Source organism: Toxorhynchites rutilus, chromosome 2, assembly GCF_029784135.1.
Source record: "Toxorhynchites rutilus septentrionalis strain SRP chromosome 2, ASM2978413v1, whole genome shotgun sequence".
Taxonomy (NCBI): Eukaryota; Metazoa; Arthropoda; class Insecta; order Diptera; family Culicidae; genus Toxorhynchites; species Toxorhynchites rutilus.
Window position 1 is genome coordinate 167,407,496 of NC_073745.1, and position 16,242 is coordinate 167,423,737.

Genomic DNA, 16,242 nt, shown 5'->3' on the forward strand with positions numbered 1-16,242 from the left:
AATATAGTTTAGGAAATAAGTATATGTTTTTAAATTTTATGCGAAGGACCCTATTTAGCTATTTTTTCTATAAATGTGTGTTTTCTCCTTTTTTTGTTCTTAATCAATACCAAGGGCGGGGCAAGCTTCAACAGGCAGCAAGACCCAACAAGTGACTTGTCACACTACCGCACCGCTCGAGTGAAATTTTTTTTTATTGAAATTAATAATTTTTTTTTAAAGGAAAACCTCTAATAATCATTACAGTGCCGCACCTGTACCAGTAATCATCAATTACTAAACAAGTAAAACAATCTTCAGTACTAATAGCAAAAAAAAAAAACGAACAATCAGCTGACAAATAAACAAATAAGACAAAAATTAAGACAAGTATAACAATAGTAGCAAACTCCTTTTAACTTAACTAAGAGACATGAGAATAATAAATAAATTATATGCAGAACAGAATTATATAACTATTACGTTGATACATAACAAAATAAATAAGTATAACAAATATTTAATATGAATTGTCTTTCATTGTACCGGTACAAAATATGATAATCATTAAGTCATGTAGATCATGAACTTTTAATCGGTGCAATATAGTTTATTATCACACGCGGAGTCCGTTCTCAGAGTTTAATTACTGGAGAGCAATAGACAATCTATTACACAACCGCGACGTACTAGAGCAATACGGATACGGTTAGCTATGGATTCATGCGATTCGGTTCGGTTTACAAATCAATTATACGCGCGTCTGTGAGAACGTATGCTATCCAGATTTATGAAATTATTGGCCAAAGATCATTTCGTAATGGTTCATCTCAAAATTTTATTCGAGTAATTCGTAAACAGAAGCAAATCAACTTCTGTATTTATGAGTTGTTGAAAATTTATCAGGTTAGTGTGCTGATCGTAAGTTGATCACAATACTTCACTTCATTTTAAATCACCCATATCCCAGACGACCTTGAAGGCTACGTCCTTGGATATTGTAAAAGTGTGTGTGATGGCGTTAGTTCTATTGTATCGAGGCAGTGCTATCGAAGATTTGTCTATCGCGTCGTCTAATTAACTATGGCTGGTACGCGTTCATTCCTAGCATTACTGCTCTACTATTGGTACCACAACGATTAGATTTTTTTGATAATCATATATGGACGGTAAGGTTACATATTACATTATTTAGCAAAGTAAAATTATTCTATTGAAATTAATTATATAATAGGTTTAATATTTTCTTAATTTTTCAGATTCCGGATTTATGCGCACCTTACGCTTGAATGGAGGACACCAATATGCCTATAAAAATGTTCTATATTATTCCTATTTCCATTATTTCCCGGTTTGCTGGGCAATATTTGTTTAACTGAGTCGAATCAGCAAATATCCACGAGAGATAAATTACCACGGGTATAGTTTTGAGATTCGGCTCATAATTCTACACACGCTACATGGCGGAAAAATAAATTATTCATTTCATTTTCAGGCTTTTAAATCACTTGCTGAGAAAACACCGAGGTTTCTCCCTTTAAGATCTGCAACTTCATAGGAACTGGATCCTTTTCGAGAAAGAATAACGCAGGGTTCATACACTTCCCCTAATTTGGCGTTGAAATTATCCCTAGCTGAGGATTGACGGAAAGTCCTTTTATAGACACGTTGACCTATATCGAAAATCGGTGAGTAGCGCTTATTTTTTTTTTTTTTCCAAAACATATATTTTTATCAAGGCTCATATGGCGTTAGCCTCACGGGGCCGGGAGTTCAATACTTTGACAATTTTTCTTATTATCTATTTTAGTAATATGTAACCGATTACTCGCGGTTGGCTCGAGGTTAGTATTACAAGTGTTTTCGTAATTCGGATGTTGCTGTCTCCAATGCTCTGTACGTGTGCCCGACACGGGATACTTCCTATTGGGATGCAGCTAACCCTTAATCAGCAACGCCCCCCCTAGTCTGTACCTTATATCTAGCGTGGTGCGTCTTTCTCGACTCGAGGAATCCAGGATAGAATGGTCACTAACCGGCGCAATCATCAGTTCATGTAGAGTTGTCATGAGCGGTACAACCTTTGGCTCTTGTTGAATGATCAGTGGACTGCACAACCTTTGGCCCGTGTATCTGTAAAAAGTGTGTGTATGTATTGCCGCGGCTAAGTAAAAGTTTATCGATCGGATAGGAGGGATATAAAACGGGGACACAACGAAGGAAACATCATTAAACGTTGACATCTGCGTTTCTGAGGAACAGGTATAGATGAAGCAGAAGATCAGGATCACGGCTACCTAAGATATCCCGGACGGGGATCTCCGATTGTCTGCCTTATGCTCTCAGTGCTCTAGAGAGCTGAGAGCGAGCAGTATGGAACCGGATACACGACCAGACAACATGCTCGATGTCGTGGCTTATGTCTTAAATCATATTTCTTTCTAGTAGTCTCGTTAGCTCGCTTTAAATGAATAATCACATTTTCGTAAACAGTTTTACTGATTGTTTTCAATCGCTTTAATCTCTCCTCTGGAGAGTAATCATCTTCATCTTGTAGTAGATGTTCGGTTCCTTTCGTCACGATTTCGTGTCCGAAGATCACTCGATAAGGTGTATATTTTGTAGTAGAGTGGATTGTGTTATTCAACACAAATTCCACTTCAGATATTTTCGTATCCCATACTCTTTGATTTTCCCGTACGTAGCTCCTAATCATCGCATTGATCGTGCGGTTTAGTCGTTCTGTGGGGTTTGCTTGGCTATGATGCCTCGCACTGGCCCAATGTTGAATTTCATATTTATTGAGCATTTCTTGAAATTCTTTGGATAGAAATGTTGCATTATCGGTTATTATAAATTGGGGAACAGACAACCGTCTGAACCACAACTGTTCAACGTTTTCACAAACGCTGCTTGAAGAAATTTTCCGAACAGGAATCAGAAGACAGTATTTTGAAAATACGTCCATGAGAACAAGCAAATGGGTATTGCCTCGAGCACTTCTCGGGAGAGATTGGATGTAATCCATTGTTAGGATCTGAAAAGGTCTGGTCGTAACACGCTGGTTGCTCATTTCGGGAACAACAGACGTTGTCGAATGCTTGATCCGTTTGCAAATATCGCAATTGAGTACATATTTCTTTATGTCCGCGGCCATACGTGGCCAATAATAACGCTTTTTGATTTTCTCAACCGTTTTTTCATATCCAATATGGAATGAATTATCATGTTCTTTCATCAGAATGTCCTTGCGTGACGATTCTGGAACACACAATTTCCAATCAAAGGTGTAATCTAAAACATCAGATTGCGAGGAAACAAGCTTATAAAGCTTTCCCTTTTCAAGTTTAAAGTCCATGTACTTCTCGGGTTCACGCTGAATTGAAATGAACAGTCGAGAGTACCAATCATCTCTGGTTTCTATCTCTGAGATCTCCATTGACCTTGACAAAGCGTCTGGTGCTCAAACACCGTTCTCTTTCCCTTTACGGTGTTTGAGCACCATATCGTACTGCTGAAGTTCGATGCTCCACCGCGACAATCTAGAGGACGTCCTCCACTTCGAACGCATTATGAAGGTCAAGGCTGACGAGTCAGTCACCGAAATTTATCTATACATCTGAGAGCTGCCAACCCTTCCTTTTCTGCGGCATGGTAATTGAGTTCAGCTCCTTTCAATTTTTCAGAGTGGTATGGCTCGGAATGACTTATCGGCTTCATTCGTCCACGTCACTGTCTTTGGTCGGTTTTTGATCAAATCAGTGAGCGGAACGGTAAGTGCACTAAATTGGTCAATGAACCGTCGGTAATAATTGACCATACCGAGGAACCCAGCAAACATTAAATCGCATAACAAGCGTATATATAACATCATATGCCCTAAAATTTGGTTGGCATATAATGCGCCTAACTGGCATATGCATGCAAAAGTGGAGGCCATATACATACATGGCAAATGCTTACCGAATTTGTTTGGATGAATATGCAACTTTGACCGGCTATAATAGCGATTATGTTGGAATTGAATTGCGATCTAATATGAATATATTCATGAATTGTCAAAGCACCAAATACGACTTTTGCCATACTCATATACGATTTATTACAGACATAGAAAAAAACAAATGGCGCAAAATATTTTCGTGAAATGTTTATTATAACCTCTCGAATCGCCATTTTTATATATGAGTATTTATGTTCGTAGAAATAATAGTTGATTGATTGACTTATGTTGGGAGTGGAATATGAATGTTTAAAATGACACAGATCAAACATCAGGTGGAAACTGCTCCGATGTGGGTTCGAACTCCGGTCGTCTGGATTATCATCCACCAGCTATCTCGCGCGGCTATCTGAAATTTAATTCAACAGCGGTTAAAACTTTCGAGAGCATCAGCATTTCATTGACATTTCAATATGATGTAATATGTTCTTTATTAGGATCTAATATGATTACTGTTTCATGATTTTATTCAGCATGCATGCGATTTAAAATATACACGATACATACTTTGATTGATATTATATGCGATTATGATTTATTCGGATTTCTTGTAAGACTTGGTACGTGCAAAATTATACGATTTAATGTTTGCTGGGAATCTGCGTAGTGCACGAACGGATTTGGGCACCTCATACGCAACAATCGCGTGTACGCGATCGGGATTGGGTCTTATACCGTCTTTGGATAGGATGTGTCCCAAACAAGGCAATTCCGGCCAATCAAAATTTGGACTTCTCTAATTTTATTCGTAAGTCTGCAATTCGCAAACGTTTAGCTAGCTCTTTTAAATTTTTGATGTGTTCTTGGAAGGTTCTACTAGCGACAACAATGTCATCCAAGTATACAAAAATATTGGGTTCGAGTTCTCCAAATCCCAATACTCTGTCCATTAATTTGCTCAATGTCGCAGGACTATTCATTAGTCCGAATGGCAATCTTTTGAACTGGAAAAGTCCTCGTCCAGGGATCGAAAAGGCTGTATATGGACGAGATTCTACGCTAAGGGGAATTTGAAGAAATGCTTGACTAAGGTCAATGGTTGTTAAATACTTGAATGATCCCAATCGACATAAAATGCGATTTTGATGAGGAAGTGGATAAGCATCACGTTTCGTACGCTCGTTTAATTTCCTTGCATCGAGACATAGCCTCACATCATCGCTACCTCGCTTCGCAACTGGGACCACAGGTTGTGCCCATTCTGATCGTGATGATTCAACAATATCGTCTCTGATCATGTTATCTAATGCTCGATGGATTTTACGTTGTGTTTCAGGGCTCCATGGGTATGGGTTTTTCCGTATTGGAGGTTGGTTTTGAAATTCATCTTTGATTTCAATAGAGTATGCGAGTAATTTAGTACAACCTATATCTCCAGGAGTGGGTACTAAAAATAACTTTTGACGTAGGACTATGTCTAACCGGAAGATATAGGGGGTGAAATGGAAATCTAGACACTGAACATATAGGAAAAAATGCAAGATTTGGAACGCTTATAACTCGAGCATTTCTCAATAGATGATAGGAAATATATCTACGCATCTATCATAACGAATAACATTTCATTTTTCTTGAGATAAATAATTGAATAATTGTAAAATATCAAGCATTGTCAAAATGCACTATGTGCCTATTTTTGATTGGTCCATTTTGTGCTCCTCAAATCGTACCGACCAAAACGGGCAACCAGAGCAGCAGCGAAATAGAATGAAGCACGATTGGAAAGTGTTGGGGTTAACTGGCCACCCTAACCAAACATAACCACTAGGCTCTCCGCTGACAGCCTCGACTGTCTGTTCGGTTGACGTCAAGAGGTAGAAAGCCATTATGTGTTATTGTATTGTGATGTAGAATTATATAGTCACGTTTTATCGTTCTAAATACAGTTTAGTTTTAACCCGCGATTTTATTGCCCTAATGGGCCACCTGAGTAACATCACAAAAGTGGCGACGAGTGTAAACGTTTTTTTTTTTTTGTTGGGTTCTCCGGTTTCGAGTAGCGAAAACGCGTCCGAAAATTCACCACCACCACGACGCCTCCAAGGAAGAGGAGAAAGCGCACATATAGCGTAATGGAGGAGCAGCAGCAAGCGGGATTGGGTCTTATACCGTCTTTGGATAGGATGTGTCCCAAACAAGGCAATTCCGGCCAATCAAAATTTGGACTTCTCTAATTTTATTCGTAAGTCTGCAATTCGCAAACGTTTAGCTAGCTCTTTTAAATTTTTGATGTGTTCTTGGAAGGTTCTACTAGCGACAACAATGTCATCCAAGTATACAAAAATATTGGGTTCGAGTTCTCCAAATCCCAATACTCTGTCCATTAATTTGCTCAATGTCGCAGGACTATTCATTAGTCCGAATGGCAATCTTTTGAACTGGAAAAGTCCTCGTCCAGGGATCGAAAAGGCTGTATATGGACGAGATTCTACGCTAAGGGGAATTTGAAGAAATGCTTGACTAAGGTCAATGGTTGTTAAATACTTGAATGATCCCAATCGACATAAAATGCGATTTTGATGAGGAAGTGGATAAGCATAACGTTTCGTACGCTCGTTTAATTTCCTTGCATCGAGACATAGCCTCACATCATCGCTACCTCGCTTCGCAACTGGGACCACAGGTTGTGCCCATTCTGATCGTGATGATTCAACAATATCGTCTCTGATCATGTTATCTAATGCTCGATGGATTTTACGTTGTGTTTCAGGGCTCCATGGGTATGGGTTTTTCCGTATTGGAGGTTGGTTTCGAAATTCATCTTTGATTTCAATAGAGTATGCGAGTAATTTAGTACAACCTATATCTCCAGGAGTGGGTACTAAAAATAACTTTTGACGTAGGACTACGTCTAACCGGAAGATATAGGGGGTGAAATGGAAATCTAGACACTGAACAAGTAGGAAAAAATGCAAGATTTGGAACGCTTATAACTCGAGCATTTCTCAATAGATGATAGGAAATATATCTACGCATCTATCATAACGAATAACATTTCATTTTTCTTGAGATAAATAATTGAATAATTGTAAAATATCAAGCATTGTCAAAATGCACTATGTGCCTATTTTTGATTGGTCCATTTTGTGCTCCTCAAATCGTACCGACCAAAACGGGCAACCAGAGCAGCAGCGAAATGGAATGAAGCACGATTGGAAAGTGTTGGGGTTAACTGGCCACCCTAACCAAACATAACCACTAGGCTCTCCGCTGACAGCCTCGACTGTCTGTTCGGTTGACGTCAAGAGGTAGAAAGCCATTATGTGTTATTGTATTGTGATGTAGAATTATATAGTCACGTTTTATCGTTCTAAATACAGTTTAGTTTTAACCCGCGATTTTATTGCCCTAATGGGCCACCTGAGTAACATCACAAAAGTGGCGACGAGTGTAAACGTTTTTTTTTTTGTCGGGTTCTCCGGTTTCGAGTAGCGAAAACGCGTCCGAAAATTCACCACCACCACGACGCCTCCAAGGAAGAGGAGAAAGCGCACATATAGCGTAATGGAGGAGCAGCAGCAAGCGGGATTGGGTCTTATACCGTCTTTGGATAGGATGTGTCCCAAACAAGGCAATTCCGGCCAATCAAAATTTGGACTTCTCTAATTTTATTCGTAAGTCTGCAATTCGCAAACGTTTAGCTAGCTCTTTTAAATTTTTGATGTGTTCTTGGAAGGTTCTACTAGCGACAACAATGTCATCCAAGTATACAAAAATATTGGGTTCGAGTTCTCCAAATCCCAATACTCTGTCCATTAATTTGCTCAATGTCGCAGGACTATTCATTAGTCCGAATGGCAATCTTTTGAACTGGAAAAGTCCTCGTCCAGGGATCGAAAAGGCTGTATATGGACGAGATTCTACGCTAAGGGGAATTTGAAGAAATGCTTGACTAAGGTCAATGGTTGTTAAATACTTGAATGATCCCAATCGACATAAAATGCGATTTTGATGAGGAAGTGGATAAGCATCACGTTTCGTACGCTCGTTTAATTTCCTTGCATCGAGACATAGCCTCACATCATCGCTACCTCGCTTCGCAACTGGGACCACAGGTTGTGCCCATTCTGATCGTGATGATTCAACAATATCGTCTCTGATCATGTTATCTAATGCTCGATGGATTTTACGTTGTGTTTCAGGGCTCCATGGGTATGGGTTTTTCCGTATTGGAGGTTGGTTTCGAAATTCATCTTTGATTTCAATAGAGTATGCGAGTAATTTAGTACAACCTATATCTCCAGGAGTGGGTACTAAAAATAACTTTTGACGTAGGACTACGTCTAACCGGAAGATATAGGAGGTGAAATGGAAATCTAGACACTGAACAAGTAGGAAAAAATGCAAGATTTGGAACGCTTATAACTCGAGCATTTCTCAAGAGATGATAGGAAATATATCTACGCATCTATCATAACGAATAACATTTCATTTTTCTTGAGATAAATAATTAAATAATTGTAAAATATCAAGCATTGTCAAAATGCACTATGTGCCTATTTTTGATTGGTCCATTTTGTGCTCCTCAAATCGTACCGACCAAAACGGGCAACCAGAGCAGCAGCGAAATAGAATGAAGCACGATTGGAAAGTGTTGGGGTTAACTGGCCACCCTAACCAAACATAACCACTAGGCTCTCCGCTGACAGCCTCGACTGTCTGTTCGGTTGACGTCAAGAGGTAGAAAGCCATTATGTGTTATTGTATTGTGATGTAGAATTATATAGTCACGTTTTATCGTTCTAAATACAGTTTAGTTTTAACCCGCGATTTTATTGCCCTAATGGGCCACCTGAGTAACATCACAAAAGTGGCGACGAGTGTAAACGTTTTTTTTTTTTGTCGGTTTCTGCGTTTTCGAGTAGCGAAAACGCGTCCGAAAATTCACCACCACCACGACGCCTCCAAGGAAGAGGAGAAAGCGCACATATAGCGTAATGGAGGAGCAGCAGCAAGCTTCGGGAGTCAATTCACTCGGACAGGGCCAGAATGGGCATCACCAGCAGCAGCATCCTCCACCGCAGCAACAGCTTCCTCCGCATCAACAGCAGCATCCTTTACCGCCTCAGCAACATCCAGCACCTCTCCACAATCAACCGCAGCTTGGCCTTCCACACGATGCCCTCATTCTGCAAATATTGCAGCAACTGCAGCATCAGCAAGCCATAACCAACCAGCTCCTTCAGCAGCAGCGAGAGTCGCAACAGCAACAACAACAGGGAGCTTTCCAGCAGCAGCAGGAAATCTTTCGGAGCGCGATGCAATCCATCCAAGTGAACGTTCCTCCCAATCCGGAAATCATCCTGGACTCGTTGGCTGCAAACATTAAAGAGTTTCTGTACGACCCAGAAACTCATTCCACATTTGGTTCGTGGTTTGCGAGATATGAAGACCTGTTCGCGAAAGATGCGGAACGAATAGACGACAGTGCAAAGGTACGATTGCTTCTCCGTCGGTTGGGAACTCAGGAACATTATCGATATGTCAGCTACATCCTGCCAAACACACCGAAAAATTTCTCGTTTTTGGAAACAGTGGAGAAGTTACGAGGTCTATTCGGTACAAAGGAGTCAGCAGTGAAAAAGCGGTACTCCACACTCACCATCACGAAATCACCCACGGAGGATTATGTGTCGTACGCCTGCCGGGTGAACAAGATGTGTGTGGAATTTGAACTGTCCAAGATGTCAGAAGCACAGTTCAAATGCCTAATGTTTGTTTGTGGCCTTAAATCCGAGCGCGATTCGGAAGTGCGAATGAGACTGCTTTCCAAGATCGAGGATAGCAATAATGCCACCCTGGACACGCTCATCGATGAATGTCAACGGTTGATGAACCTCAAAAGTGATACAGCCATGATTGAGAATCCGGTTCCCTCTACAGTTCAAGCCATCAAGGGAAACCAGCAACACCGGAAGACATTCAAGAAGCCGTTCGACAATCAGCGTAGTTACCAACAGCAACAGCATCAGCAGCGGAAGAGTGGTCCGGCATCACCTTGCTGGAATTGTGGTGCGATGCACTACGCAAAAGAATGTAGCTTCATCAACCACAAGTGCTCGTCCTGCAATCAGTCGGGGCACAAAGAAGGATATTGCTCCAGTGCCAAGAGATCAGCGAAGAGAAGAAAACCCTACAATAAGCAGTTTTCCACCAAAACCGTGGTGTCCGTCAACAGTGTGCAAGGCAAGCGGCGTTTCGTTTGGGTGAAGCTGAACGATATTCCGGTTCGTCTTCAATTAGACACAGCATCAGACATCACGATTGTGTCGAAGCAGATATGGGAGAGAATCGGTAGGCCAGCGGCAGTGCCGACAGTTCAAAGTGCCAAAACTGCATCAGGAGAGGACCTTCGTCTCGAATTTGAGTTCTCTTGCACAGTTTCTCTAAACGAGTCCGTGAGTACTGGTCATATTTACGTTTCTAATAACTCCTTGAATCTTCTGGGAATCGATTTTATCGACAAGCTGAACCTCTGGTCTTTACCGATGAACAAATTCTGCAATCTCGTTAGCGGTGAGGGACCAATCGATGCAGCTTCATTGCAGAGGGACTATCCCAGACTATTCAGTTCAACTCTGGGACTCTGCACCAAGACAAAAGTTAGTTTGGCACTCAAGGAGGCATGCAAACCAGTTTTTCGACCTAAACGACCAGTCTCCTATGCGATGCTACCCATCGTCGATGCAGAGCTAAATCGTCTAGAAGGCCTGAACATAATCTCTCCTGTAGATTTCTCGGAGTGGGCGGCTCCAATTGTCGTGGTGAGAAAATCAAATGGTAGTATCCGTATATGTGGCGATTATTCTACCGGTCTAAACGATCGCCTACTACCGCATCAGTACCCGCTACCCTTGCCACAGGACATTTTCTCGAAGTTGACTGGCTGTACAGTTTTCAGCCAGATCGACTTATCAGACGCTTTTCTGCAAATGGAGGTCGACGAAAGCAGTCGGAAACTACTCACCGTTAATACTCATCGGGGCTTGTACCAATATAACAGGCTCCCTCCCGGAGTGAAGGCAGCTCCTGGCGCATTCCAGCAAATGATAGACATCATGTTGACAGGACTTAGCTTCACGTCGGGCTATCTGGATGATGTTGTCGTCGGTGGTAGGACCCCTGAAGAACATCAGCAAAACTTGCACGCAGTACTTCAGCGCATTCAAGAATTCGGGTTTACGATTCGACCAGAAAAGTGCTCTTTTGGACGGGAACAACTCGGATATTTGGGCCTTTTGCTCGATAAAGACGGACTTCGCCCGGATCCGAATAAAATCAAGGCAATCCAGGACATGCCTCCTCCTCGCGGTCTGACCGGTGTCCGTTCATTCCTGGGAGCCGTGAATTATTACGGCAAGTTTGTCCCGAATATGCGCTCACTGAGATACCCGTTAGACGAACTCCTCAAGACATCGTCACCCTTCAAGTGGACAAAAGAGTGTCAAAAGGCTTTCGACGACTTTAAAGCGATTCTGTCTTCTGATCTTCTGTTGGCACACTATGATCCACAACGAGAAATTGTTGTAGCAGCTGATGCATCATCAATCGGCATCGGAGCTACTATCAGCCACAAGTACCCGGATGGCAAAATGAAGGTGATACAGCATGCTTCGCGAGCACTAACATCCACCGAACAAAAGTACTCGCAACCAGACCGTGAAGGATTAGCAATTGTATTTGCGGTAACTAAGTTTCACAAATTCATCTTCGGCAGACGGTTTCGTCTACAAACGGATCATGCTCCACTATTGCGGATCTTCGGATCAAAGAAGGGTATACCGGTGTATACAGCTAATCGCCTCCAACGCTGGGCCCTTACACTGTTGTCCTATGACTTCTCAATGGAATATGTCGCAACGGATAAATTCGGGAATGCGGATGTATTGTCGCGTTTAATTGATCAGCACATCAAACCCGATGAAGATTTTGTAGTAGCCTGCACAAACCTCGAAGAAGACCTAAAATCTGTAGCCAACAGCACAATCAGTCAGCTTCCACTCAGTTTTCGGATGGTGGAGCAAGCCACAAATTCCGATCCAGTTCTTCGGAAAGTCTACCGTTTCATCAAACACGGATGGCCGAAAAATCGTGCCGAAATCAAGGACCAAGAGTTATTGCGCTACTACGACCGCCAGGAAGCGCTGTCCATCGTCGAAGGTAGTATTATGTTCAGCGACAGGTTGGTTATACCAGCACTCTACAGAAAGCGATGCCTGAATCAACTGCATAAGGGACATCCAGGAGTCCAACGGATGAAGGCCATCGCGCGCAGCTTTGTCTACTGGCCTTGTATGGACGACGAAATCACTAGCTACGTTCGAGCTTGTAACAGTTGCGCCTCCGTAGCAAGATCTCCGCCAAAAGCAACACCAGTGCCATGGCCAAAGCCCACGGTTCCATGGCAGAGAATTCACGTCGATTATGCTGGCCCACTGGAGGGCGAGTACTATCTCATCGTAGTGGATGCATATAGTAAATGGCCGGAAATTCTTCCGACTAAGTCCATCACAGCGAAGGCTACAATTAACCTGCTACGAAGTGTGTTCACCAACAAGGGGATGCCAGAAGTCTTAGTGTCCGATAATGGCACGCAGTTCACAAGCGCCGAATTCAAGGAGTTCTGCGTTGAAAATGGAGTGGAACACATGACAACAGCACCATTCCACCCACAATCCAACGGCCAAGCCGAAAGATTTGTGGACACCTTTAAGCGGGCGGTCAGGAAAATTCAGGAGGGAGAAGTTTCCATCAGAATGGCATTGGATACATTCCTACTTACCTACAGAACCACGCCAAATCTGAATACGCCAAATGGAAGATCACCTGCGGAGCTGATGTACAATCGTCGACTCAGAACATCTTTGGAACTTCTACGTGTACCGCACAACCAAGCATAACCAATGCAGACTGATGCTAATCCTCAATCCAGGTCGTTCGTTCCGAAGGATACCGTTTACGCCAAAGTGTACATCAACAATAAGTGGACTTGGGCGCCAGGCACGGTAGTGGAAAGGATCGGCTGTGTAATGTATAACGTATGGGTCGATAATAGGAAGTTGATCCGTTCTCACATAAACCAGTTGAAGAGCCGAGGTGCAATGACCCATCAAGGAAGCAAGAAGCAAAGTATACCGCTAGACATCCTGCTGAGTGAGTGCGACGTGAACACGCCTGCAGCAATGCGTACTCCGATTCAGGACACACCCTCGCTGGAACACCGATTGGAACCTAGGTAGTGCGGACTGAATCAAAACGGCTGTCAAAAAAGATCCAATTGAAATGTCAAAAGAGATCCAACGATCAGGAGTGTTATTTTTCTTATGATAATCAACACTATAAAAAAGGTATTGTTATCAAATGCAAAAATAATTAAACTTATAAAATGAACGAACTTCATTTTTCCGTCAATTGTTTAATTGGCCATTGCATCTCTGAAAGAGAATCTCATATTGCAAGGTATCAGAACTTGACCGAATATCAACAAACTACAAATAACGCTTAGTTCACTCCAACATGCTCCGCCAACGGATTGGATGATAGTTTTTGCTGTACAAGGACAGCACACCAGTTCGATTAAAGACAGAGTGTACGCAACAGCAGCAAATTTGAAGCAGAATTTAAGAAGAAATTTAAGTGCTTGTATAATTTCATGTATATTTCTATAGTATTAAGTAAAATACAATGTACATAGTTATAGTAGTTTAAGTGTGTGTTGTATTTTGTCTCCGATGAAACGAGTCCCTCAATCTGCTACAGTGATGTGAATTTCCATGCGAATGGAAAATCCCCGCTGCATCACTGCAATGAAGGCAGTCTGCATCGCGCCCACGGGGGGATTTTGGGTTCTCACGTTGGGCAATCCGCATAAAGGCTGCTTTGGTATCTCGCAGCGGGATTAAGTAGCAGTTTTCACAGTCCACTGCATTAAGACGCTATCAAAATAATCTTGAAAATGTGTATGAAAGGTTTGCTACACTTTTGGTTTCCAATAATTCAAACATCGTACTTACTCCACTGATACGCGAATCCTTATTCGGAACTAGTTTGTCGTCTCCGCAAAAATCAACCCAGTGCGTCTGTAAATACGTTTCCGAAGCTATAAGAGCTAACGCGAACATTTTCACTCGTATTCGGGCAGCCTTTCACTGAGCAACGCATTTTTAATGTCCACTTTCCCTGATATAATTTTTCTCCGAACGAAATAAAAACAAACGAAGTCACAGTCACGTAAATGTTTACTCCTGTGATTTGAAAACATTCGATGAAAAGTGGAAAGAAGAGTTGCCAGATGATTTTTAAAAAAATGCTGTAAACATATGAGAAAGTCTGTTAAAAATGTGGAAATGTCTGTAAAAGCGTGCGAATCTGTAGAAATCTCTTTTAATGTTAATTTTTCCAGATTCATTGATACTTTGTACATCGCGATGCACGTTAGATTGTCTTTTGTATATTATTGTATATTTTGTATATGTACATCTTTTATATATACAGCCATTCCATGCCAAACCGATATAGTGGTTCTCAGATTTCAATGAAAAGTGGTAGTTTTGTTCTTTATCGCAAAACATTAAACCCTTTTTTTTCGTTAGGGTGACCATTTCCATTTTAGGGTGGTCCGAAAAATCATTTTTCCCCAGTTTTACCCAAAACTGACTTTTTTCAAAAAATCATAACTTTTGAATCATTGAAGCGATTTAGATTATCGACATATCTAATTATTGAAGCCAATGAGCTAGCTTTTCATTAAAATATAATATATTGAAATTGTAAGGAAAAAAAAGGATTTTGTTTCTGTACTTATCGATTGTATTTTTTTATTATTTTAAACTAGAGGGCGCTATATTTTTTTATACTTTTCTTGAAAGTTTGTTATACATAACATATCTCGATTTCAGAGATGCTTTTTTTTCGTTATTGAGATATGATTTTTTAAAGTTAACCGGTGGTCCGAAAAATCATTTTTCCTCTTGAGAACCACTTTATTGGCATGAAATGGCTGACAGACCTGTAATGCGACACGTTTAATTGGGCATTTTTACCTTTAATTGGACGTTTTTGAAAACATCAAGTTCGGGGCCTAAATTATGGTCCCAAATTGAAAGTCCCAACCAGGCGTCGACACTGTATCATTCTCATCGCCAATGTCTAATTACAAGTCAAAATAGCCTCCAATGCGACACTGAGTGGTGCCTCGGCATGTCGCATTAAATGTGAATAACTGTATATACACATACTAGCTCACCCGGCGAACTTCGTCCCGGGTCAGCTAGTAAATGTAGTATATGTCATATCATTATTGTTTTGATATGAATTCTATAGAACGAATTTCGAAACTTTTCCTCATCATAACATTGTTCTGTGGGCAGAATACCACAAATACAATAAAATGAAGACAGCTCAAAAAGGACCTTTCCTTCATCGGATTTGCGGATAAGCAACACATTTAGCCTTCCATTTTTATGCATATAGATAGATAAAAGATATAGGAATGCGTTGTATTGCCTGAAAATCCAGTTCCACTTTCGAACAAAGATCAACTTCGCTAGCGCAAATATTGAATGGACTAAACGCGCTTATCATGATGTAATTTTCGGTCATATGAGAATTCATTTTTCCGAATTTTCCTACATTCCTTCTGAGTTTTCCGGAAACTTTCCGATTTTGCTCTCCACTATATTGATCTACGGGAAGAGACGAATACAACAAAATAAAGAAGTCTAAAATCGGATCATCCCTTCTTCGAGGCTTGCTTACGAACAGATTTGGCCTTTCATTTTCATTTATATAGATAGATATAGGCTAACAGTGCGAGGTTGAAGGGATGCTCAAGGACTGGGATAAAACTCCGTGGGTTTCCATTTTCGCTCGGCTGTAGTCAATCTTAATATTACTCAAAAATGTGTGCTCCGCCGCAGTGCTACCCCTGTACGGAGTACTGCGCCGAAAAGTATGCACATCGCGCTGGTGTGATCGAAGAGCAGTATGAATTTCATGTCGTCTAAAGACGACGCTCGTACACACAGCTCGTCACGTGGTTGTCGTCAATAGACGACGCCCGTAACGAAAGGGTTAAGGCTTTGAGAATCAACTCACTGTCGTTTGCTCAAAGGATACCCCTCTAGGAGAGTCATTTTTTAGGAAATTAGCGACGCACATGTTGCACCGTACGTTTGCTAAAAAATTATTCGCTTAGCGGCGGCAGCGCTAATTCGGTTTACTTGGTTTGTCTTCGGCTGTTCTTGATATTCTCGGTAAAT

At 41.4% G+C, this 16,242-nt stretch overlaps 1 protein-coding gene across 1 annotated transcript; it reads left to right on the top strand.

Annotated features, from left to right (window-relative positions):
- Nucleotides 1-992: 992 nt before the first annotated feature.
- LOC129768689 (uncharacterized protein K02A2.6-like) lies at nucleotides 993-14,612 on the top strand. The gene is made up of 4 exons (XM_055770479.1): nucleotides 993-1,148; nucleotides 1,239-1,398; nucleotides 1,475-1,667; nucleotides 1,790-14,612. Exon 4 carries the CDS (start codon nucleotides 8,920-8,922, stop codon nucleotides 12,880-12,882), a length of 3,963 nt encoding a protein of 1,320 aa, XP_055626454.1. The 5' UTR covers nucleotides 993-1,148; nucleotides 1,239-1,398; nucleotides 1,475-1,667; nucleotides 1,790-8,919; the 3' UTR covers nucleotides 12,883-14,612.
- The last annotated feature ends 1,630 nt before the right edge of the window (nucleotides 14,613-16,242 follow it).

Bases quoted from the DNA above. Each gene is read 5' to 3' on its own strand.
- LOC129768689 (XM_055770479.1), top strand. From the start codon at position 8,920: ATGGAGGAGCAGCAGCAAGCTTCGGGAGTCAATTCACTCGGACAGGGC.